This window comes from Dasypus novemcinctus, chromosome 17, assembly GCF_030445035.2.
Source record: "Dasypus novemcinctus isolate mDasNov1 chromosome 17, mDasNov1.1.hap2, whole genome shotgun sequence".
Lineage (NCBI taxonomy): Eukaryota > Metazoa > Chordata > Mammalia > Cingulata > Dasypodidae > Dasypus > Dasypus novemcinctus.
Genome location: NC_080689.1, coordinates 44,622,133 through 44,647,521, shown reverse-complemented (window position 1 = coordinate 44,647,521; position 25,389 = coordinate 44,622,133). Strand labels below are relative to the sequence as shown.

General features: G+C 37.9%; 2 protein-coding genes across 4 annotated transcripts in view; one reads left to right on the top strand and one right to left on the bottom strand.

Moving 5' to 3' along the window:
- The window catches only part of PPP4R3B (protein phosphatase 4 regulatory subunit 3B), a 111,265-nt gene extending 95,602 nt beyond the window's left edge, over positions 1–15,663 (top strand). For both annotated transcript variants that reach the window (XM_058278595.1, XM_058278596.1), the window contains exon 16: positions 13,978–15,663. In XM_058278595.1, the coding sequence (XP_058134578.1) occupies positions 13,978–14,073 (96 nt within the window). In that variant the 3' untranslated portion in view covers positions 14,074–15,663. The remainder of the gene's footprint in view (positions 1–13,977) is intronic.
- A 2,680-nt stretch (positions 15,664–18,343) lies between these two features.
- The window catches only part of CFAP36 (cilia and flagella associated protein 36), a 46,189-nt gene continuing 39,143 nt past the window's right edge, over positions 18,344–25,389 (bottom strand). Inside the window, exons 6-10 of one of the 2 annotated variants that reach the window (XM_004481962.4) lie at positions 24,852–24,903; positions 23,110–23,212; positions 19,397–19,536; positions 19,038–19,187; positions 18,344–18,510 (exon numbers count right to left, since the gene is read on the bottom strand). In XM_004481962.4, coding sequence (XP_004482019.1) covers positions 18,409–18,510; positions 19,038–19,187; positions 19,397–19,536; positions 23,110–23,212; positions 24,852–24,903 — 547 coding nt within the window. In that variant the 3' untranslated portion in view covers positions 18,344–18,408. The remainder of the gene's footprint in view (positions 18,511–19,037; positions 19,188–19,396; positions 19,537–23,109; positions 23,213–24,851; positions 24,904–25,389) is intronic. The other variant, XM_004481963.4, reaches the window with a different exon arrangement.

The following is a 25,389-nucleotide window of genomic DNA, read 5'->3' as shown; positions in this document are numbered from 1 at the left end:
ATTTACAATGTCCGGTGATTGCCCCTGAAGCACCATCCAGGGCAACTCTGAGTCCCAAAGGTGCCTCCACCTCTCATCTCTTCCTGCCATTCCCCATACCCATCAGCCACCATGTCCACTTTTCCCACTCCAATGCCACCTTTTCTCTGTGGACCTTGGATTGGTTGTGTCCGTTGCACCTCTATGTCAAGAGGAGGCTCAGATTCCACATGGATACTGGATGCAATCCTCTTGCTTTCAGTTGTAGGCCCTCTAGACTCCATGGTGTGGTGGTTGTCCTTCTTCAACTCCATCTTAGCTGAGTGAGGTGAGTCCAATAAATCAGATTGTAGGAGCTGAAGTCTGTTGGGGCTCAGGGCCTGGCTATCATATTGTCAGTCCAGAGATTCAAATCCCCTAAATATATCTTAAACCCCAACACCAACTACAATTCCAGTAAAGTAGCATGAAAGTCTTGTGCAAAGAGATCCCATCTGAGTCCAGCTCCATCACGCAGAAACACCAGCTCCAAAGAAGGGCCATCTGATACGGCAGTAAACCCCATCTGCCATGACCATAGAACCTGTGGGTCTCTTTAGCCCTCAAAGGAACGAATACCTGGGGTTGTATCTACTTTATCTGTCTCTTAGACTCTGCTCAGTTGTGCTTAAGGGCAATCCTTCTGAAAGCCTCCAGACTTTTTTAGAGACTCATAGCCATATAAACTCATTTCTCCTTTCCATTTCCCCCTTACATTGGGTCAAACAGCATTTTAAAGTCATGTTATTATATGTAGACAGGGATATTCTGCTGATATGCATTGAACCTTCAATTCAAGGTCATTTTCCAGTTGCATCATCAGTTGGTACTTGGTAGTGATCCCCCGGTGCCAGGGAGGCTCATCCCCGGGTGTCATGTCCCACGCTGGGGGGAAGGCATTGCATTTACATACTGAGTTTGGCTTTGAGATTGGCCACATTTGAGTAACATGAAGGCTGTCAGGAGGAAATTCCCAGGCACAGTGCTGCTCTAGGCCTTGTTCTTATTTCAGGCATATAGGCTCACAAGCATAGTCATTAGTATCATCCTCTCACTGTTGGACCCTCATTACTTCCTGGTCCTTACCGTTGCACCTGGGGGACTGCCGCTGCTCCCCTAGGGGCCACGACAGAGCACCCCCGGCCAGGAACCCAGTACCCCCCCAGCTTTAGTTTTTAATTGTTGGCACTATGAGTATATCCAAACATTACCATGCACCCTGGACATATGCCCTGTATAGCTCCCTGTCAGCCCTATATCACCTGTCAATAGTGTCCTATACCAGTATTCCTCCGCCGCCACTGCCGAACCACTCTGTGATCCAAAACCTCCCGAAAATTGAAGCCCAATATAATGTCAGGATCCCTTACTAGCAAAATGGGATAAGGCGATACAGAATACGTGTTGACTTGGAAAAATTCTACATCTTATCTTTTTCTTTTTTTTTTTTTCCCTAATTATTGAACTTCTCTTCACAAGAGCCCTAGACCACAGCAATTCATATATACAATATACAGTACTCCCACACATCCACCATAGAACCTTTTCCCTTCCACAGTGATATTCTTATAACTTATTCATATCATATTTACTTAAAGTGATGTACAGACTCTGAGACAATAGCTTTCAAACAAGGCAACATCCGCACTTACATTGTGGTCCATACTTTAGGATATACAGTTTTCTAAGTTTTTAGTTATCCTATGTTTTACATTATGGTTTACATTATTAGTCTGTCATCCCCTATATGTTTATGGTGTAATATTACATGTTTTATATCCATCCCTGTGCACTCTCGCGAAACTCCTCCCTTACCCCACATTTACTTTGCTTCCACACATTTAACATCCATTTTCCCATCCCCTTGGTGCCCACAGTGACAGCCAACCTCTATTTCCCGAGGAGACACGTCCAGAGACACTTGCAACAGTGTTCAGGGCCCAACTTGCTCAACTGCCCCAATGCCCTGGGAGCCACCCTTTCTCTCAAGAGATACGGTTCCCTCTATTTGATGGCATTAGTCCTCCCCAGGATGTGGGTCCACCCCCACTCTCACTACTTGGGTCTCTACCCAATGGTACCACCCACTCTGGCAAAATGAGCATTCAGACATTTCCCAGGAGCCCGTCCCGCATCAGACCATCCCCTCCGAGCATCCTAAACAAGTAACCCTCTTAATTATATTTTGATACGATTTTCTCAGCATTTTACTCTCAACCAACACCTGACACTCTCCTATGTTCGTATGCTACCCCTCCCTCCCCCCACTTTTTGGGCAATATTACCCATCCACCTGTATGGACATTTTTGATGAGTTCCAAATTCCTCTTCTCCTCCAACTTCTAAATTTGTTCCTTTAATTATACCATATCTTCCTTTTTCTTAGTTAGGCTTGTAATGTTTTGCTGGTGTCTAGGCATCTGATTATCTTGAGTTTCCTTTTATTGTCAGTTTCTCTCTCTTACCTAGGGTTTTGTTTGACTTTCTTTGTGTTAAGGCTCTTCTTTGACACTGGGTTGGTTTTTTTTCCTAAATCTTTAGAATTTCCCATGTTTAACTGATCAAAACCAGTGCGGGGTCCCACAAATGAGGTGCAGCAAGTTTCAAAGAGCCAGTTTTTCTGTGGTGTCCTCTCTTAGACTCCCTGTCCTGCTCTTTCCTGGATGTTGTACTGTGGTCCTCTGGCATCTAGAATCCAAGCACCACCATCTTGCTTCCACCTGTGCATGTCTGTACCCATGCAGGCTCACTCACAAGACACCCTTGCCCCTTCTCCTAAACCAGATAAGGCCTCCCTTGAATACCACCCACTCTGTTTCCCTGTGCCCAGCAAGGCTGTCCTCACAAGCCACCTGCTCTGCTTCTGTTGCTACCATCCCATGCACCCAGGAAGCCCACCTGTCGTCTTGTCTTTTCTGGAGGATGAGTGTGCCCTGACACTCCCTTATCATTATTCTTTATGTGCTTGAATTTTATCACCTGCAGGAAATGCATGCCAAATAATAAAGTAGTAGAATACTGGCATTTATAATTACCGACATGGTTTCCTTTATCGGGGGTCTTTTTTCCTTATGGCACTTTGAACAATTGTCTAGTGTCCTTTCAGTCTGAAGAATTCTCTTGAGTGTTCTTGCAGGACACTTTTTTTTTGGTCTGGGAATGTTTTATTTGCTATCACCTTCATTTTTCTTTTAAATCAAATTTTTTGAATGATATTCATGATGAATTATGTGGCTTATGATTGTTTCTCCTTTTTTTTATAATTTTATTTTTAGTTTATCCCCCCACCTACCCACCCAGAGATAGCTCCCTCATCTCTTTGCTCGTTTGTTTTGTTTTTTTTTAACACATTGTTTTTGCTTGTTGTTTGTGCTTCGTTGTCTGCTTGGTGTTTTTGCTCATTGTCTAGTTGTTGTTTGTTTTCTTTAGGAGGTACCAGGAACGAAACCTGGGAAATTGCATATGGGTGGCAGGCGCTTAACTGCTTGAGCCACATCCACTTCCCCCTCCCTCGTTTTTGAAAGAAAGTCTCACTAAATATTAAATTCTTGCTTGGTGGTTATCTTTAAAAATGGTCAGTATTTCAGACCACTGCCTTCTTGCTTTCATGGTTTCTGATGAGAAATCTGTACTCAGTCTATTTGGGACTCCCCTCTGCATAACATGTTGCTTCTCTTTTGCAGCTTTCAGAACTCTCTCCTTGTCCTTTGCATTCAATAGCATCAGTATTTGATGAGATTTACTTTTCTTCCTGTTTGGTGTTCTCTGGCCTGCATAGTTAAATCTTCTGCTAAATTAGGGAAATTCTCTCTCATTATTTATTTGGCTATTTCTTCTGCCCCTTTCTTTCTCTCTCCTCCTGGAACTCCCATAATGTGTATGTTGGTGCGCTTGATCACTGTCTTAGGCTTTTTTCAGTTTTAATATTTCTGTTTTCTTTCTGCTGCTCAGCCTGACTCATTTCAAGTGTCTTGTCTTCAAGTTCTCTGATTCTCTCTTCTGCCAGCTCCAATCCACTTTTTTCCAATTATTTAAAAAATTATTTTTAATAAGCTTCAGGTTACATAAATATTACATCAAAAATATAGGGAATTCTCACACACCCCACCCCTTCCCCCCTCCCACTTTTCCCTTACTAACAACATCTTTTCATTAGTTGGTACATTTTTTACAATTGATGAACACATATTGAAGCATTGTTCCTAACCATAGTCTATAATTTACATTATGGTGTACATTTTGTACCACACAATTTTATAGGTTTTGGCAAAATATATAATGGTCTATATCTGTCTTTACAATATCATGCAGAACAATTCCAGTGTGCCAAAAATGCTCTGTGTTATACCTATTTTGCCTCTCCCTCCTCTTAGAACCTCTAATAACCACTGTCTTTATATCAGTGTTACAAGTTCTTCCATTACTAGAATATTAATAAGTCTACATTAGTCCATTGTTGCATTCCGCCCCCAGTTTGTTCTTGAAAGTCTCCTGGGAGTTTTTCATTTTAGTTATTTTCATCTTCAACTCCAGTAGTTCCGTTTGGTTCCTTTTTAAAATTTCTCTACTTAGACTCTCATACTTTTCATTTGTTGTTTTCCTGATATCCTTTAGTTCTTTGTATTTTCCTTCATTTCCTGAGCATTTTCTAAGATCATCATTTTCAAACCTGTTAGGTATGTTTTGTTTTGTTTTTTAAGATTTATTATTTATTCCCCCACCCCCACCCCTACACCCCGTTGTTTGTGCTTGCTGTCTTCTCTCTGTGTCCATTTGCTGTGCCCATACTGTGTCTGCCTGTCTTCTCTTTAGGAGGCACTGGGAACCAAACCTGGAACCTCCCATGTGAGCAAGAGGTGTTCAATTACTTGAGCCATCTCCGCTCACTGTTTTGTAGTCTCTCTCATTGTGTGTCCTCTTTGTATCTCCTTGTTGCACCAGCTCACCATGCCAGCCCGTTGTGCCTGCTTGCTGTCTTGCTTGTCTTCTCCAGGAGGCACCGGGGACCAAACCCGGGACCTCCCATGTGATAGGTGGGAGCTCAGTCACTTGAGCCACATCCGCTTTCCTGGTATGTCCTCTTTGTTGGTGATTTCTGGATTTTAATCTTTTTCTTTTGATAGCCATCCTTTTCTGTTTCTTTTTTGTCTTGTACTCTTTCATTGCAAAATATATTTTAATATTTCAATATTTTAAAATGTATATTTTGAGATTTAACTCTGAGATTTATTCCCTGAGATGTCTGTTTCTTGATTTTGTAACCAGCTGGTGATAAGAGATTTTCTTGAACTTCATCCCTCCTATCTGAAAGGTCTGTCCAAGGTAAATGTAGTGTGCAGGGTCCTGCCTGTCTTCCCTGGGCGTATGTCTTGTCCTGTTTTTGTGTATGTTATTTAGAGTTCCCCTGTTTACAGGAGTTTGAATGCCCCCTCTGTTTCTCAGGAGACAAATCACCCTCTCCTAGATGCTTAGAACTGGCAAGCCTTTGTTCCATACCATCTGCCTCTATAGTTTCTTATATCCCTTTCATTATCTCAAGCCACTTTTGTCTAGAAGGCAAGCTACTTTTGTCTACAAGGCACATTTTGGGAGGGGGAACATGCTGGAGAGGAGCTTCCTAAGTCAGTCTTTCCCATCCAAAACAGGGCCAGGTCCTACCCAGTAGACACAGACTGGCTTCAAAGTCACCTGTATCAGGAAGGGTGCCAAGAGCTTCTTCCACAGCTCCCAAAAGCTGAGTTTTCTTGGCCTGCCTAGCAAAATGCTGCCCTTCAATTAACTGTCCCCCACAGCCTTGAGGAAGTTCAGCATCTTTAAATCTCCTCCTCTACCGCCTTCGTCCAGGGTATGTTGAAACAATGACTACCCTCAGAGCCAGGCTTCCAGCCATCCAAAGCCACCAATCAAAAGTCATGATCAGGGATCAGCCAGCTAGCCACACTCCCCCTGGTCTTGGGAAAGAGAATTTTTAAATCTCTTTCTATAGCCAAGGGCTGAACCTCACAGCAACCTGCAGCACAAATGGAGGATAGGCATTGCATTAGTAACCGCCATACAGAGAAAGAAAGCAGTTTATTGTTCTTTACTGTAATTTACCAGTCTCTCCCTCCCACCCTTCCCTGGAATGCTGTAGTGTTCTGTTGCCCCCCAGAGTTTAAAAAAATGTTGTTTCAGACAGTTTCTGCCTGTAAAATAGTTGTTCTGGTGGAAGGACTGAATCTTGGAGCTCCTTAGTCCACCATTTTCCCACAATCCTTAAGATCTGACCACATTTTTTTTTTTTTAGATACTGAGGCTGGGGATTGAACCTAGAACCTCATATGTGGGAAGCTGGTGCTTAACTGCTGAGCTACACCAGGTCCCCTGAGTTGGTTTTTATGTTTTTTTGCTTGATTTTTTTTAAAGGAGGCACCAGGGACCAAACCCAGGACCTCCCATGTGGGAAGCAGGTGCTCAACTGCATGAGCCACATTTGTTCCCCAATCCTCCTGCCTTTCACCCCACCTCCCCCAAAATGTCTTTTCGTTTCTTTTTTGGCCCCTGTACTTTTTTTTGTTCTTGTGTATTTCCCCTAAATGACTTCCTCATTTGCTCATTGTCTGCTTGTCTTCTTTAGGAGGTACTGGAAACTGAACCCAGGACCTCCCATGTGGGAGAGGAGTGTCCAACCATTTGAGCCATTTCTGCTTCCTGCTGGTGGTGTAGTCTGCTCATTGCAGCATCTGCTTGTCTTCTTTAGGCACCGGGAACCAAACCCAGGACCTCCCTTGTGGGAGGTGGGTGCCTGATTGCTTGAGCCACATCCACGCCCCCCTACTCTCCCTACTGCTTTTTAATTATCCTTTCCTTGAGTCAGTGCTACTCCATTACTATAATCCATTAACTGTTTTTTTTTTTTTTTTAAGATTTTCTATTTGTTTTTCTCCCCTTCCCCTCCCCCCCCCAGTTATCTGCTCTGTGTCCATTCGCTGTGTGTTCTTCTGTGTCCGCTTGTATTCTTGTCAGCGGCACCCAGAATCTGTGTCTCTTTGTTATGTCATCTTGCTGCGTCAGCTCTCTCTGTGTGCAGCGCCATTCCTGGGCAGGCTGCACTTTTTTCACACTGGGTGGTTCTCCTTATGGGGCACACTCCTTGCATGTGGGGCTCCCCTACGTGGGGGACACCCCTACGTGGCATGGCACTCCTTGCGCCCATCAGCACTGTGTGTGGGCCAGCTCATCGCACAGGTCAGGAGGACCTCTCGTGTGGTAGGCGGACGCCCTATCTGTTGGGCCAAATCCGCTTCCTCCATTAACTGTTTATTAGAGCTTTGAGAAAGATGTTTCTGCCACTTGTTCAAAGCTCTAGAGCCCTGAAGCATCTAACTACATCATCTTCATTGGGGTGGAGCTCTGCAATGCATTTTTAAGTGAGTACAATTGTATGAGGGTAGATGGAATTGTAATATATTATTTGCATAGAAAGAATAATAGGTTTATAGATGTATATTAAAAGTCTAGAATCTCTCAAGTTCTTTATAGAATGCACCTCTAGCCTGTAGGACATTTCACTTATAATAGTTCACATTTTGTGTTTATTCTTTTCACAATAAACATTGTTTTTTTTAACATGAGTTTATTTATGGGTGTAAATATGCTGTAGAAAGAATATAAAGTTCAAAATCAGATTTGTGCAGCTGAGTTTTTCAGTGTTTATTAATCTTATGCAAGTAATCATTTTAGGTATTAATTTTGGACTGAAATATTTGTACATTATAATTAAAACTTCTATTGGTAACTCATATTTATGACCATCACACTGGAGCCTTTTCGTACTGTAATTATTACTTCTATCTCTTGTCTTCCAACTTGTTTGGCTTAGAAACCAGATGGCAGAAATTGTAATAGTTAATTGTGTAGCTATCATTGAACAATAACTATATACCAAGCACTGTGCCAAGTGCTTTACATGTATTGTTTTCATGTACAGTTAAATTTAAATAGTTAAGTGAATTTTATGTACTGTTATTGTAGCAATTTTAAAGATGCTAATACTGAGGTATAAAGTTAAATCACTTGCCACAGGCATGCAGCTAAAAATAATTTTTGGTTTTAATATTTTTAATTAGAGAAGTTAAATTTTTTATTACAGAAAAGTCATACATAATATATAGGATTCCCATACCCCCATCCAATAATAACACCTTGCATAGGTGTGGTATATTTGTTAAAATTGATAAAATGGATAAAATTGTACATTTTATAATTGTACTTTAACTATAGTATTATATACTATATATATATATGACAACACTTATATTAAGCCCATGGTTTAACTTAGGGTTCACTGTTGTGCAGTTCCATGGATTTTTTATTTTTATTCTAGTAACATATGTATAACCTAAAATTTCCCCTTTTTAACCACAAATATATAATTTTATGCTATTAATTACATACACAGTGTTGTGCTGCAATCCATTACCATAACTTTTCCATCAACCCAAATAGAAATTCTGTACATCTTTAAGTGTTGACTCCCTAGTCCCTACCTTCGCCTCATCCCCTAGTAACCTACTTTCTAGATTCTGACTATGAGTTTGCTTACTCTAATTATTTCATATGAGTGAGATCATACAGTATTTGTCTTTTTTATCTGGCACATGATATTTTAAAAGTTCATCCATGTTGTTGCATGTTTCAGAACTTTTACAGCTGAATAACCATGTATGTACACCAAATCTTGTTCATCAATTCTCTGCTTTCAGTCTTTGGGGTATGTACTAGAAGTGAGATATGCTAGTCATATGGAAATTTTACATTTACCTTTCTAAGGAGCTATCCAACTATCTTCCACAGTGGTTGAATCATTTAATATTGCCACCAGCAATGAATGAGTGTTCCTATTTTTCACATGCTCTCCAACACTTGTAATTTTTCATTTTTTAATTGTAGCCATTCTAGAGAGTGTGAAACGGTTTCTCATTACGGTTTTGATTTGCATTTCCCTCATGGATGATGATGTTGAGCATTTTTTCATCTGATTTTTGGGGTGGCATTGAAATTTGAACTCAGCCATTCAGACTATAATCAATATATTCTTAACAATTTAGTCATATTGCCAGTTGATTATGCAGACTTACTAAGATTTGTATGTTTTATTTTGTTCACAGCATTTCATTTATTTTCTGGTTACATGTTAATAATGCCAGATGCCTGGGCTCTTTAGGTCTTCAGTCTGCAGGTTTTGAACTCTATACAGTTTACAGTAGACCCTTTAACCTATAGAATTGTGTATAGCATTGATGGGATTGGTTCAGAATTTATGCAAACATTTGTGGACATGTACAGCTCTCTAGTAGTCAAGCATTAATTGGATTTTCACAGAGATCCATTATCATAAAGGGCAAAGTTTATGAATTAGCTTTTATTTTTTTTTTTGTTATAGAGAGATAGCCCTAAATTTTTTAGGAATCATTTGATCTGTTTATTATCTTAAGTCATTTATTCTTCAAAAGTAAGACAAAAATAATGTATTTTTTGATGAAGTATATTCATGATATACAGATCTCAAAGAGTGTTTTTGTCACTGGCTGTTACCCTCTCTATTGTAAAATAAGAGAATTGAACTCATTTTCAAGGTCCTTTCCCTCTCCGGCATGTCATGATTGCTTGTGAGGCCTACTGTTTAGGTAACTATAATAGGCATTTTCCCAACTGCAGAATTTAGCTGAATTATGAGGTGAAAGGATATCATTAAAAATCCAAGAGTCAACACACAACCAGCAAGATGTCGGCAGAGTAAGGAGCTCCTAGAGTCAGCTCCTGCTACAGGGAAGTTAGTAATCACCCAGAGCTACCTAAAGCACCTTTTTGGGGGCCCCAGGAGACTAGAAGAGCATTCTGCAACATCCTTGAAAGAATGGAAGAAGGAGACTGCCCACCTGCAGAGAAGATTTGTGAGTAGAGCACTCCATGCCCTGGAGGCCAGAGCCAGCCCACCCTCCACTGGCAGCACAAGCCGCCTTGGGAGCTATTCCGTGGCTGTATTTGGAAGCTCCACTTCCCCAAAACAAGGGAGGAAAAGACGGTTGGGCACCAACTTCAGCTACTGATTAGTAAATTCTGCAGGCTAAAGTATAATCCTAAGAATAAAGTTTGAACCTGAGTCAGAGACCAATAGCTGCCATTTTAACATTTTAACTCTGCCCCCAAAATGAGGGGAAGCTGGGTAGACTGAAAATCACAGTGCTGGTAGGAACGTGCTTCTTTCCATCCTGATCAGGTTGCAACTCTAGCCTACGCCCCAGCCCCACCTCCAGCAGGGAGGAACCTGGGGGGACCTGCGCCAGCCTCTCCAGGAAAATACAGGGCACTCTGCAGAGGCTGGTGATCCTCCTACTCTGGTGGCGCAGGTTGCCTCAGGAGCTATTCTGTGGGTGGAGTTGAAAGCTCTATTTTCCAAAAACGGGAGGAAGAGATGGTTGGCCACCATTTTCAGCTACTGATTAATCAGTTTGGTTGGCTAAAGTATAACCCTAAGAAAGGTTAAACCTGTCCAAGTCAGAAAGAGGCCAGTAGCCACCATTTTGATGCTGCCCCTGGCATTGGCATAAGGGGAAGTCAGGCTGACTGGAAATCACAGTGACTGTATGGACCAGCTTCTTTCACTCAAATCTCCCTGCATCCCTAGCCTAGGCTTCAGTCCCACTTCTAGCAGGGAGGAAGCTGGTAAGCCCTGCACTAGACTCTCCTGGTAACTGCAGGCACATTTGTCTGTCACAGATGGCATAGATGGAACTCTACCGGAGCAACTGTGGTCAGTTTGGACTGGCAAGGCATAGATTGCTGCCCACAACTGCAGCTCCATCCCTTCCCCAAATAGGGGAGAAATCAGCATGAAGCTTTTTCAGTCTTCTCTGGGCAACTACAGTCTAGGTCTGCAAAACTTGGATTATTACACACGGCTGTGGTACTGTACCTACTCCTGGCAAAGGAAAAAAGTTGGGAGAAGCCTCATTGGTCCCTGGAGCAATGAGGGCAGCTTCAGCCTCTACAGCTTATAGCACCAATTACATCCTTGGCTCCTATAACACAACCAGCAAGGGAGAAAGGGCAAGAAAGCCCTAAACTAAAGAGAGAAACTGCACCCAGAATAAATACATTTAGTAAGTTAGATGCGAAGACACCGACAAAAAATTACCAAGAAACAGGAAGATTACCAGTTAAAGGAACAAAATAAACCTCCAGATGACATAAAGGAGTTGAGACAACTAATCATAGAGATTCAAAGAAATCTCCTTAATAAATTCAATGAGTTGGCGAAAGACATTAAGGATATTGAAAAAATACTGAATGAGCACAAAGAAGAATTTGAAAGCATACATAGAAAAATGGCAGGTCTTATGGGAATGAAGGGTGCAATAAATGAAATTAATAATACACTGGAATCATAGCAGATTTGAGGTTGCAGGAGAAAGGATTAGTGAGCTTGAAGAAATGGCCTCTGAAAGCAACCATACAAAAGAAAAGAATGGAAAAAATTGAACAAATCACAGGGAACTAACAAGCAAGAGATGTGCAAACATACGTGTCATCGTTTTCCCAGAAAGAGAAGAGAAGATAAAAGGGGCAGAAGGAATATCTGAAGGAATAATGATAGAAAATTTCCCAACCCTATTGAAGGACATAAATAGCCATGTCCAAGAAGCACAACCTATTCCCATCCAAATAAATCCAAGTAGACCAACTCTGAGACACATACTAATCAGAACGTCAAATGCCAAAAACAAAGAATTCTGAGAGCAGCAATAGAAAAGCAGTGCATAATGTCTAAAGGATACTCAATAAGATTAAGTGCTGATTTCTTATCAGAAACCATGGAGACAAGACGACAGATATATATTTAAGATCATGCAAGAGATAAACTTCCAACCAGGAATCTTATCTTCATTGAGACTGTCTTTCAAAAATGAGCACAAGTTTAGAATAGTCACAGATAAACAGAAACTGAGAGAGTTTGTAACCAAGAGACCAGCTTTGCAGGAAATACTAAAGAGTATACTACAGTCTGAAATGACAGAAGAGAGGGGCTTGGAAGAGTCTAGAAATGAAGATTATATCCGTAAAAGTAACTAAAAGTGTCAAAAGAGTGGTAAAAATATGACAAAACCCAAATATTTTGGAATAAACTTAACCAATGATGTAAAGCACTTGTATTCAGGAAATAACACCTCAGTATTAAAAGAAATTTTAAAAAGACCTAAGTAACTGGAAGAACATTCCATGTTAATGGATTGGCAGACTAAATATCATTATGATGTCAGTTCTACTCAAGTTGATATACAGGTTCAATGCAATCTGATAAAAACTCCACCAGCATTTTTAAAATAAGTGGAAAACACAATTATCAGGTTTTTTTGGAAGGATAAGGAGTCCTGAATAGCTAGGTATATCTTAAAAAGGAGAAGCAAAGTTGGAGGACTCTCACTTCTAAAGTTTAAATCATATTAACTAGCTACAGTGGTAAAAACACCATGGTACTGGCATAAAGACAGACACATAGATAATGGAACTGATTTGATGGTTCAGAAACAGACCCTTACATCCATGGTCAGGTGGTTTTTGATAAGCTGTCACACCCACCAAGCTGGGGCAGAACAGTCCATTCAACAAATGGTGATGGGAGAACTGGATATCCATAGCCAAAAGGAGGAAAGAGGACCCCTGTCTCACACCTTATACAGAAATTAACTCAAAACGAATTAGAAACCTAAATATAAAAGCAAGAATCATAAAGCTTCTAGAAGAAAACATAGGAAAATGTCTTCAAGACCTGGTGATAGGGGTAGATTCTTAAAGGAGATAAGAAGACTGAGATGGACTGCTGATGTTAATGTATGTAGAAGTTTTAATTAACTTTATTGTGAAAATGTGGAAATGTATAGAGTTGATGGTACCACATTATAGTGAGTAACAGCTGGTTAATAAATGGGAATGTGGCTGGAAAAGGTAGTCTAGGGATGTAAATGCCAATTGAAAGAAAGCTAGAGAATAATCTAGGTACTGACTAACACAGTAAACCCAGAGATGACTGAGAATTGTGGTTGATGGTACAGATGCAAGAGTGTCCTTTGTGAGCTAGAGATGCCCTTCACTATTGCAGGGTGGTATGAACATGGAGAAGCATGGGAAAAGTACAACTGGAGTGACCTGCAGACTGTGGTTAACAGTAATAATATTCTTGCATCTATGCCAAAGATGTACTTGTGTGATAATGGGAGAGTATGAAAGTGTGCCAAATGTACTCTATGGACCTGGTAATAGTCTGATGATACTATCTCATGATCCGTAGCAAATGTTCTACCATGGTGTGGTTGTTGATAGAGGGGTGTTATATGGGAATTCTGCACATGTGGATAATAGTTTTGTAAGTTTACAACTTCTGTCATAAAAATATATTTTAAAAATAATAATAGATTTGGTTGGGGGAGAAATACACCAAATATAAGATAAGGACTATAGTTAGTAGTAAGATTTTGACAATATTCTTTCATCATAATTTCTAACAAATGTCTCACAACAATGCAAGGTGTTGGTGGAAGGTTGATGTATGGGACCCCTGTTTGATGTTATGCATGTTTACTTTGTAAGTTCACAACTTTTACTGTATACTTATTGTTTATGTATGTTTATATATGAGTGATATACGTCAATAAATTTTTTTTAATAAAAAAAATTGAAGAGTTCAAATAGAAAAGTTGAGGTAACAGGAGGCATCACCAATTGCTACTCAGTGAATGATCATGTCACATGGTTCCTTTACCAAATTCAAAGATATGTTATTTTAGATATATGCACTAAGATGTAATTTAGAAAAACGACATCTTTAAAACTATGTTTGTACTAATAAGCTTTTTTTAGGAGTTACCTCTTGAAAATATATTAATTTTTACATGTCAAAATATTTTTTATTCTTCACAGGGAAGTTTGGTTGGCTTAGTGGATTATCCAGATGATGAAGAGGAAGATGAAGAAGAAGAAACTTCCCCCAGGAAAAGACCACGACTTGGCTCATAAAATCTCTACTGGGGGACCCTCAACATGTGGTCTTACAAAAATGCTGCAGCTGTTCAGTGAGTTGAAAATCTGAATCAGAAAGCTTTCTCACTTGAACTTACAAATATACAAGGAGTAGCAAAGGACACAGTAAATCAGCTAGGAGAGTTTAGTTCTGTAAAAACAAACAAAAACCAGTCTTCCTAGGAACTTGATTGCTTGCTAGTAATTAAGGGGTTTGCCTTTCAGGCTGAAAAAAGAAGGGGAAAAAACAAACAAACAAAAAAAGGTTAATAAGAGGAACCTGGGAGATAGCTTTTTCAGCAAGGAAAGTCTCAGGTTTGGGGACAGTGGTTTGGGGGAGGGAAAATGTTGATAAAATAAGTAAGATTAATGCAGGGTTACTCCAGGCTGATCTAGAAACAATTGTAAAACTTCAGTTGCAAACCCAATAACATTACTTGTATAATGGTGCTGGCCATGTTGTTCTTTTAATCAGTTGCCTCTTTTTAAAAGAAATTTTTATGGAAAACAAATTCAGCTGTCATTAAAAAAAAATGAAGTTAAGCTGTTGGGACCATTTCTTTGAAAAAAATCTAACAGTAATTCAGCCACATAGGTATTGGAGAGAAGTACACCCTGTATTACAGTGCCTGTTGAGTTTTCTACAACCAGGAATTTTCAGTATGTATTTGACGAAAATAAGCAAGCTGGATTCAAAATGGACATTTCTGTTAATATGATTTTTAAAAATCACTTTTAGAGGTAACAGATACCAAGAACCAGTACAGTAGTGTCCAAAGGATTTTTCTATAAACATATGGTAGTGTATAAAACAAAATGCTTACCAACTACCTACCAGTACAATCTCCTGGAAGAGACTTTAAAGTAACTTGCTGCTTTGTTAGTTATTTCCCTTTCCAGAAAACCAGGCTTGTTTTAATGTATAATTTATAAAGACTAACATAAAAAGAATAGTGCTGAATTAAGTGGCATTTAATACCTAGAAGCCATTTTGGACCAAGCAGTTACTTAAGTGTCAGAGTCAGCATACAGCACATGAAGCTTTACAATAAACATACAAGGGTGTAATATGAAAGCTGCTTTTTTAAAGAGTAAAAGCACATTCCATATACGTAAATGAATTAAAAATAATAAATTGAGGCAAACAGTTAAGAGGTTTATTTTTAGAACAGCAAGTTAACTGTAAATATTTTAATGTTAGTTTTGTTCATCTATGATCTGAGATCATGCTGAAGTGAGAAAAGTGTCCCCAAACTAATTTATTGGGAAAAAGAAAAGCTATAAACAGTAATTCCAGCTATAATCTTTAGATCACCCTTGTAATGTGTTAATGGGTCCATTTTTCCTGGAATAGCTTAAACTGAAGCAGTTTCCCGTTTTGGAGATTTTGTAGTTAGTTTTAATTTTGGCTATTGTTTGGAAAAGATGGGCTGTCTGTGTAGATATGAAGTATAGTTTTTCCATAAAACAGATGTTTATTTTGTATTAAAAAGACCACTGTACTTGTTTTACACCATTTGTATACATGTGGTGATATTAATGCTGAACTGTAAAATTCAGGAATTAAAATGTGACCCTGTAATTCCATGATTGTTGCTTTTTTTTGGTTTGTTGTAAATATGAGTTAATATCATTCTGAGAAATGTCCATTTTATAGTATTTTTTAAAATCCATTAAGATCATCCATATTTACTGTAAACCACTAGGTCATACACCAGCCTGAATTAACATATTCTAAATAAACAAGGTCAATTGTATTTTAAACATCGTTATATTTAAAGAACACAGGCTTTGAGAAATAAAATTTCTTTAGGCCCCATCTGACACCAAATCACCACAGAATGGAGTGCTATTTTCACCTCTTTGATTAAAGGTACATATAAAAGAACCTTTCACCTTATAAGGCAAGTACTTACTTTAAACCAGTATCAAGCAAGTTTTAGCCAGCCCCTTCTCTCTTCTAAGCTCTTATTAAATTTCTTCTTGAAATCTAAAAAGCTCAGGCCTCTAAAAACATTTCCCTGTTCTACTCTTTTTGCTTCCTAATTAACTAATTGTATTTTAGGTTCCAGTAGGAAAGTGTTACCTTTATATCTAATGAAGAGTTCCTTTAATTTTCCTTTCTGAAGAAGTGCCATGAGTCTGAAAAATATTTAAATCATCATCATCATCATAGGAACGTTTTTTTAGAGCAGAAACGTGAATGTTTTTGAATTACAGAAAACAATTTTCATAGTACACCAGTGTACTTTCCCACAGTAATATGAGAACAAGACTTAAAATATCCCTTGAAAAAAACAAGTATGAAGATTCTACATGTTAGCTGCTGTCTTAAATGACTACCCTCAGGCACATCTGGATTTTTAAAAATATCTTTAATTTAAATCTTTGCTCAAAGGAGCAAACCAGAGCCCACATTTGTATGCCTGAGGCTTTTGTTTTTTAAAAGTATATCTGTAAACGTGTATCCAATATAACTATTATTTTTAATAAAAAGTTACATGAAAAACTTCTGTGTTTTAATCCCTAGTTTTTTCTCTTATCCATCTAGTGATGAAAACTAATAAATGAAAAGAAATACTGGTTTTCCTGCAGCTTACAGATTGGATGGAACTGTGTAGTTAAAAAGCAGATTTTGTTAAACTAATTACGGTGCCCCTCTTAAAAATTTTTCTATCTATAATTCTAGTTCGAAGGAAATAAAACGGAACAATAAGTTAAACCTTAGGAGTGGCTTGTAACTAGAAGAGGGGATGTGGGATGTCACATTTTATTATTAAAAGTAGACACTTGAGTATTTTTAACACTGCCACATCCGTTTCAAAGTCCTGTTAGTTACTGTCTCAAACACTGCTAAAATCAAGATTTACCACTGCCCAAGACATCCTCTCTTTTGAATGGTGGAACTGAAGGTTTTTGTGACTCTTAGAAAAGATCATTTTCTTAAACTAATCCATTCCAGAGGGTGTAAGACCCTTTGATGGCATTAGATTTAGTTAAGGGATCTTGATTTTATCACTTTTGGTTAGATTGCTTTAAGGCCTTTGATTGGGCTGTGTCAGTGAGGCACCACCCAGGTTACGGCACCACCCAGGTTACGTCTCCACCCTCTTGCTCTGGTGTCTAAGGTAAACTGAGACCTGAAAGCAGAAACACACAGAGACAGCTGCCATTTTGACCCTGCCATGTAAGAGAGAAGATTGCCTGCAGTAGCAGAAGGACAAAGTCCCAAGAGGCTGAGAGAGGTCATAGAAGCAGGAGGGTGTGTAGGCTATAAATCCGCAGAGCACAGAGGCATGACAGGGTCTCAAAGCTGAACAAACAAGCGCTGCCATGTGCTTGATAGCCTACAGCTGAGCTCAGAGAGGAAGTGGCCTGGAGAAGAAGGCAAGAGACCCAGATGGGGAAGCTCCCATTTTGCCTTGCCACATGGCAAGAACCCAGGATCTGACCGGCAGCCAGCCTTTGGTGAGAAAGCATCTCTCACGATACCTTGATTTGGACATATTTTGCAGCACTGGATCTGGGTAAGCTTTTACCCTAATAAATCCCCATTATAAAATCCAAAATGTTTCTGGTATTTTGCATTGGCAGCCTTAAGCAAGCTAAAACAAGTGGATTGTCACATATACAATACACCCACAACTAGTCTAGCCCACTCATTGGACACAGCCACATTATCTTTTTAAAATGAAAATTTTGATCATATAACTTCTTTGCTGAAAAACTTTTTAATCATTTCCCATTACCCTATTTAATGTCTAAAATCCTCACATTCGCTACAAGGCCCTGCACAATGTTACACTCTACCTGTCTTCCTCATGTTCCTCAGTATGTGTTTAATTAATTCTTCCCTGTTGCAGGGCCTGAAGTGTTCTTTGCCCTTTACTCTGCAATTAGCCTTCCAGTCAATTTAAATACTTTTTTCTGAAGGAGGCCCAGCCAGCCCTGCTTATAGCACTCTGCACTTCTTTCTAACACTTGTATTCACTAGAACTTCTTCACTAATCTCATGAAGGATGAGACCCCATTGATCTAGTTGTCTGCAATATCTAGCACCTAGCACAATGCCTGGCACAAATGTATTAAACATCCAAATTTGAATGAATAAATGTACTGTCATCTGAGAAGTTACCCAGAAATCTGACTAAACTAGTTCCTATAAGTAGCTGTCTTCCCAACATACCCCCACCTCCAGTGTTTAAATAGTAAAAATGAGCTTAAATTTGCATTTACAAACACAAGTATTTGAAACTAATAGGCTGAGTTTAAGGATTAAATAATTTATTTTTAAGAAAATTTGAATTTGTTTTGCTAAGTTGTTTCTTAGAATTACTTGTTAATAACTTCTTCTTTAAGTTTCTCTGCAAGCAATCTCCTCTTTAGTAATGTTTGCTTCTCCTCTGCTGTCATTTCTGGTTTCTCTGTCATTTCCTTAAAAAGAAATTAAGAAAAGAAAAATTGGCTGCAGTATAGATGGGTTCATTTGCCTAAAATAAAATTGCCAATAAGCTGCCTCACATGAACAAAGACCAGCACATTTTCAGTAAGAAGGTAAGTCAGATGTAGACAAGGTTCCCTAAATCTTTTCTTTGTAAAATCTCTTGGGGAGGCCTTTTGGGAGGTGGTGGCTAGGACACTACTTACAATTGCTGCTCTACATTAAAAACATTTCAAAAGACTCAGGAAAAATAAGAGTATGGACCCTTAAGCACTCAGAGCAGGGCAAGTAAAGAAAGTTAAGAAAAAGTATGATGAAACTGCTACAATTTCTATCACAAAATCATCACAACCATCTCACTGCCTAGGAGGAAAACTTGGCAGTTGTTGCACTAGCAAGGTTCATTAATATGGATCTACCCACAAAACTTTATTGAGGCTTTTTTGGGGGCACATACTCTGATTTAGAGAATTCCACCTCTACTTTTGCAGATTTTGATTTACTAGAAGGCTAACCATACCTCCACCTCCCCAGCTGATTTTCCTTTTTGCTCAGTATTTTGTATTTGCTTAGTCCTTAAATCCTTTCTCATGGACATCAACTTATCTCTCTTCTGCTTGAGATAGTGTTCTCGTTGCTGGAGCTCTTCTGTTCCAAGGGCTGATAAATTCTGGGTCAAGTAAGAGAGGTAGATATTTAAATTCAAGTCCACATAATGAATGGCAGAGATACTCACTGACTGATTCAATTATAAGTTGGACTTCAAAATAAAAAGGCCAAGTGTAGAGCTATTTACATTGTTGAATGAACACCTTGTCATTTTGCTCATAGTTCTTAAAAAGTGATGTATCTTAAAAAGTATCTTAAAAAGATACTTACTGCTATTGGTCCTTCCATGCTTGAGGGCTGTAAGCCAGGTATCTTCAGACCTTTTTGTGGAAAGGAGGAAGTTTCAGGCAACATTTCCAGCTTTCTTGCCAAGGGTTGTACTGACGGATTAGCAAAATGTACTTTAACTTCTAGCAGTAATTAGATAAATAAGACCAATTAGAATATCATAAGAAATATTAAATATTAGGCTAGGCTCACCAAAATGAGCTAATGTTAATGCTTGATTTTTTTTCCCCCCTCACATGCATTCAGTCAACACATTATGGTTAAAGTAAGGTGAGAACAATAAATATGGTCTCTGCCCTCATGAAGCTTGAACTCTACAAAATTTTTAAATGGTTTATGCTTTCTTATGAATAACGACATTTCAACAATGTCATTTCAAGCTCCTGCTATTTATAAGATACTATACCTACAGAAAGATACAATCCTTGTCTAAAGGTTAAACTACAATGTCATGTAACATAAGGTTGCCACAAAAGCCACATAAGCAGTACATTAATCCCTCACTAATAATGTAATTGCAAAATCAGAATCACAACCAATAGGATGACTATGGCTAAAAAATAAATTTTACTGTTGGTGAGGATGTGGAGAAACTGGAACTCTAATGCATGGCTGGTGAGAATGTAAAATGGTACAGCCGCTACGGAAAGCAGTTTGGCAATTCTTCAAAGTTAAACATAGGAATAACATGACTCAGCAATTACACTCCTAGGTATATACCCCAAAGAACAGCAGGGATTCAAACTTGTACACCAATGTTCATAGCAGCTTTATTCACAATAGCCAAAAAAGGCTGAAACAACCCACTCTCCATAGACAGATGAATGGATACATAAAATGTACATATATTAATGAAATATTACTCTGCTGTAACCTTGGAAACATAAGTCAAGCACAAAAAGACAATTTTTATATGATTCCACTTACATGAAATATTTAGAATAGGCAAATTCATAAAGACAGGTTACCTGGGGGAAGAATGGAGGGGGGTTTTGCTTAATGGGTGGAGAGTTTCTTTTGGGACGATGAGAAAGTCTGGGTAATGGATGGTAATGGTAGCACAACATTATAAAAGCAATTAATGCCACTGAATTGCACACTTTCAAAATGATTAGAATGGCAAATTTCATGTTCTATATAAGTTACCATGATAAAAAAATAAAAATAACCTTTGCTTGCAGGTAAAAAGTGTAAATGACCCTATATTTTCAGATTAATGTAAAGCTACAATTTTTATATTGGGAGAGTGCCAGTAATATCAATAATATTTGTCTGTAGTTACATATTGAAGAGGACAATAAACCCTGCCAATGCACTAATAAAATGTAAAGATTCCTAAAGCAAGTAGAACTTGGAAGAACATGTAAAGTACTCAGAATTTCCCAGCTATTTGGTTACTGTGCCAGGAAAGGGAATTAACAGTCTAATTATCTCTCTGAGGCATTTTTTTATTATAAGATTAGTTGATTTTTTTTTAAAAGATAAAACACTTTCAGTGTTAAGTACATGACTATGAAAGAAAGCGAAGAGAGACAGCAAAGACCTACATAAAAATGATGTTAATAACTAAAAGCATGATGGCAGAACATGGTACACATCTCTCAAAATCAGCTGGCATAGTAAAACTAGAAACAGAACTCTGCATGAGCAAGAAACTTGACAAAGACCACTGCTCTAGTCTGGGGTGGGTGGTCTGATTGCAGGGCCAAGAAGGATGGAGGAAAAAAAATCACTATAGGCCCTTTGGCAGCAAGAGAAGTCTCCATGGAAAAGATGAGGCTGAAGCTACAGAATGAACAGAAATAAAAAGTTTGTCATCAAATGGCAGGCAGTGAAAACATGCCCATTCCTACTGACAAGGACTCTAGCAGAGGCAGGCTCAGCTCCCAATTTTGGAAACACAGAGCTGGAGAAGGGACAGTTCAATTTATTTCTGATGAGGGAACTCATGCATATAAGCGTTTATATTCAACTTATGTACTTCCTCCAAATAGTTCTTGCCTTGAGTTTCTTAGTTGTGAACATCTTTGTACAACCTAACTCAGACCTAGAGAGGAAAATACTTGAAGCCAAAACAGACTCATTGATTTCTAGAAAAGGAGCATCCAAAAGCCAGCAAGCCTAAAGTAAAATCATCTCGGCTCTGGCAATTTGTCATCAGTCTGAGAGGACATGCCATTCATTTTTAACTGTGAGAACCAGGGAAAGATGTGAGCAAAGGAACAAGACGAGGTGTGGGAAACCTTTGATTCTTCCCAAATCAAGTCTTTATAATGAGCTTCCATCACTTTGTATGAAGTGATTTCTTGAAATGTCAGATACACCCATTTATTTTAAAATAGAATAGTTTTTGAAAACTAAAATCATTACTTTATCTTTGAACTTATTTGACATATACTCTATGCCACTAATGTACTTAAATTAGTTATATATGGTTTGAGATTAAATGTTCTATAGCTTCTGATAATAGCCAGAAAGTAACTAGACAGAGCAAATTTACTTAAATTATCTAAGACTCAAGATTGAAACATCATATGTACCTAGCTCTGCATAAAACAGTTCAATTTGGACCATCATATTACAACATATCTCAGACAATTCTAAAGCAGATGCTTTCATAGATTTAATTCAAATGACGTTATTCTACTCACTCTGCAGAATAGGGGGGAAAAATAAGAAAAAGTAAAGGGTAGACTTGCTAGGAGGAAAGAAGCTATGTAACTTCATTAACTTGCTTCTGTTTTGTATTCTCCCACTGTTCTATAAGCCAAGAATCTAGTTCCTTAAAATCAAATGTAAACTCAAAACCTATCTTATTGCAATTATAGAAGAAAAGAAAGGACTGCTAAACTTAAGTGTAGGAGAAAGAATACAGGATTTGGAGCCAGAAGACCTAGTTTTTTCAGCTATAATTTCACCATTTAAAAGCTCATGATCAAGTCACTCAAATTTCTTGAATTTCTCATTAAAAAAAAAAAGAGGCAGGAGGTTTGCAGAATAAGGACTCTAATACCTACCTCATGGAGTTTTTTCTTTACCATTAAAAAAAGTATATTTATTTGAAATCACAGAAACCCATGATAAAACGAACAATGTAGGATCAGGATTTAATTTCTATTTCAGAATTGTTTTCTTATATAGGAATTCAGAGTATCTGATTTGAGAGTTGGTTTGCCAGATATTAAATAAGTTCATCCATTAATATTTCACACAATGGTTCTCAATGATTTTGGATACAAATATACAGCTTCTGACTACCTACCATTAGGACAAACTGGATACCTGTTTTCTAGTTGTGCTTGAATTCAGTAGAAAAGTAATTTAATATATATTTACAAGTTCAACTTCGCATTCACAAATACCATACAATTGTGGTCAAGGAAGAGATACCAAATGTTAGGTGACCATACCTGGGATGCTGAAACCACAGCTCCAAGGCTGGTGGCTCTCTGAAGGAGTTTAGCTAACAGCTCTGGATTCTAGTCATCATGTGAAAATTTAGGACTATACCCTCTCCGTCAGCTGTGTATTTCCTATCACCTCATTAGCTAAATTCACAAAGAATTTTAAATACCAATGACTTCAATACTCTTTTCCAGGGATTTTTAAGTGTGAAGGAGTACTTATGCGAAAGGAACATGCTCTATACCAACTTTACTCATATTATTAGAGAAAGTTTAGTACTTTGACCTTACCTGAAGGTGGGTGTACAAAATGTTCACCATCGCCTTGGGAATTATTCATTTTTGCAGCTTCACTAACATGCACTGAGGGCTCTTCTGCTTTAGCCTCTGCTAGCTTCAGGAATCCATAATACAATTTAAAAATATTTTTTTAGATTAATTTTGACTGCCTACATAAGGGATATTCAAAATAATTAGCAAAAAAAAATTATCTACTGGATAATGAACAAGTTCTGCTTTTCCAGAGTTTTTAAGATGTTGCCAGCATTAGAGCTCTCCTACTTTCTGATTTATATGGTAAACATTCTCATTTCATATCTTGTAGTGCTAAAGGTAATTAGTATGATTAGGGCTTTGAACATGGCCAGAACTGGGTTAAAACCCAGTCTTCTCCATTATCACCCATATGACCTTGAGTAAAACACCAAGAAACAGAGTGAAATAAAATCACTGAATTATAATGTGCCTTTCCACTTAAAATAATCTATATATCACTACTTTGAAATGCCTGCAGTAGCTACAAATTAGTTTATTTCCATTTCTAAAATGGAGTAGTATATTTAAACCAAAAAATCATTTAAATTTTAGAAAGTACTAAATAAATTGGTTTTAATTCATTTTTCCTTAAAAATAGAGGAAAACCCAATCACAATGTAGCTTATCAGATAATTCATGACTATGTAAATCTTAAACCCCTATATGCTATGTTATGGATATCAGGAGTCACTGTTACCATTTTTTACTTTTGTGTGAAAGATTTTCATAATAAAAAGTAAAAAAAGAAAAATCATATGTCCCTAAAATATAATGATATGCAAGAAGCCTGAAACTAATGTAGTTTGCTTATAAATCTGAGTTAGTACTATTGTCATTTAATAGCAATTTTGAACTGGTTTCTGTTCTATCCTTTCATATTCAGAAATCTTTACTTACCTCTAAGAATATCACCTACCATTTACTGAAAAGAAATTTACTCAAAGATAATAAATCACCTCCTTAATCCTAAACTGACACTTTCTATTCTGTTCCTCATTAGGTACCTTGGAGTAAAATGACTGAAGGGGGAAAAAAAGGAAAACGTCTTTAATATGACTGAAAGAGAGTTTATACTGGATTTCCCTTCCCCACAGAGATGAGGAAAACATGGAGAGAGAGGCAGCTAGAAATGGGAAGAGGAGGGAATAATATTAGCTTCCCTCACCTTAGCCAGTTACATATTTAATTTATCCATAGGGAAATCTAAGCACTTTAGGAAAACACAAATTGAGAACTTGTGGAAATGGTTCTTGAGGAAGAACAGTGTGCCAGGAATCATTCAGCTTCAAGCTGATAATGTGAAAGCCTGCAAGGAACCTCCCATGGTAGTTGTAGTTGCTGTTTCAAAACAGTAAAGGAGTCAAAGAGGATGGGAAAGTAAAATATTTTACTTAATCTTTTATTCTTAATATGAAGGGAAATTTTTATAAGGAAATCCCTAAAATGAGAGCTATAAGGGTTTTGTTGAGTTAATAATATTAGTCTTTATCATGGAATTGAAAAGGTAAGTTGCTGGATGAATTATAAAGTGAATAAATTTGTAAAGACAGTAATTCTTCACACATAAAAGTTAAATATAAATACTTAAACTTACCAAGAGAATATGAAAACTGGGAAACTGTGTGATTCTATATAAGCTTAAACTTTAACAGCCAAAACTAGTTATAAACTTAAGATAGCAATGAAATAATTGTTATATTAATATATTCTGCAGACACCTGTTTTTTTCTCTTCCTTTCTTCCTCCTCGTCATATTCCTCTTTTGATTTTCTGAAATATACAAAAATAACACAGAAAAGTAAATTTTCTTTTTTAGTCAGGAAAAAAGTCAACCAACCAACAAGTTATCCTAAGCTCACAATACACTCAAGACATTTTGAGCTCAAAGATGGAAAATAATCAGGTCTTTCTCTAAAGCAGTTTACGATCAACTGGGAAAGATGTAGGCATATATATCATAATATAGTAAACAACATAAAATATAGGTGTACCTGTTTCTCCTAGAAATATGAATGACTCCTAGCTGAACAAAGATCTAAATCCTAAACCTTAACTTAATAGACTTTAGAGAAATCAGTTACACCCTCCTTGATATGATCCTTTTCTCTATTCGTTCCAGTTTTTCCAGTGTTACCTGAGCAATCATAAACCTTTGTGTCAAAGTTTACCTCTCAACTTCCGGAAAGGGTTGACTGAGGCATCTGATTTAGAAAAACAGCAAATCAACTCTCATACATGTTTACAAGGAAGTTCTGT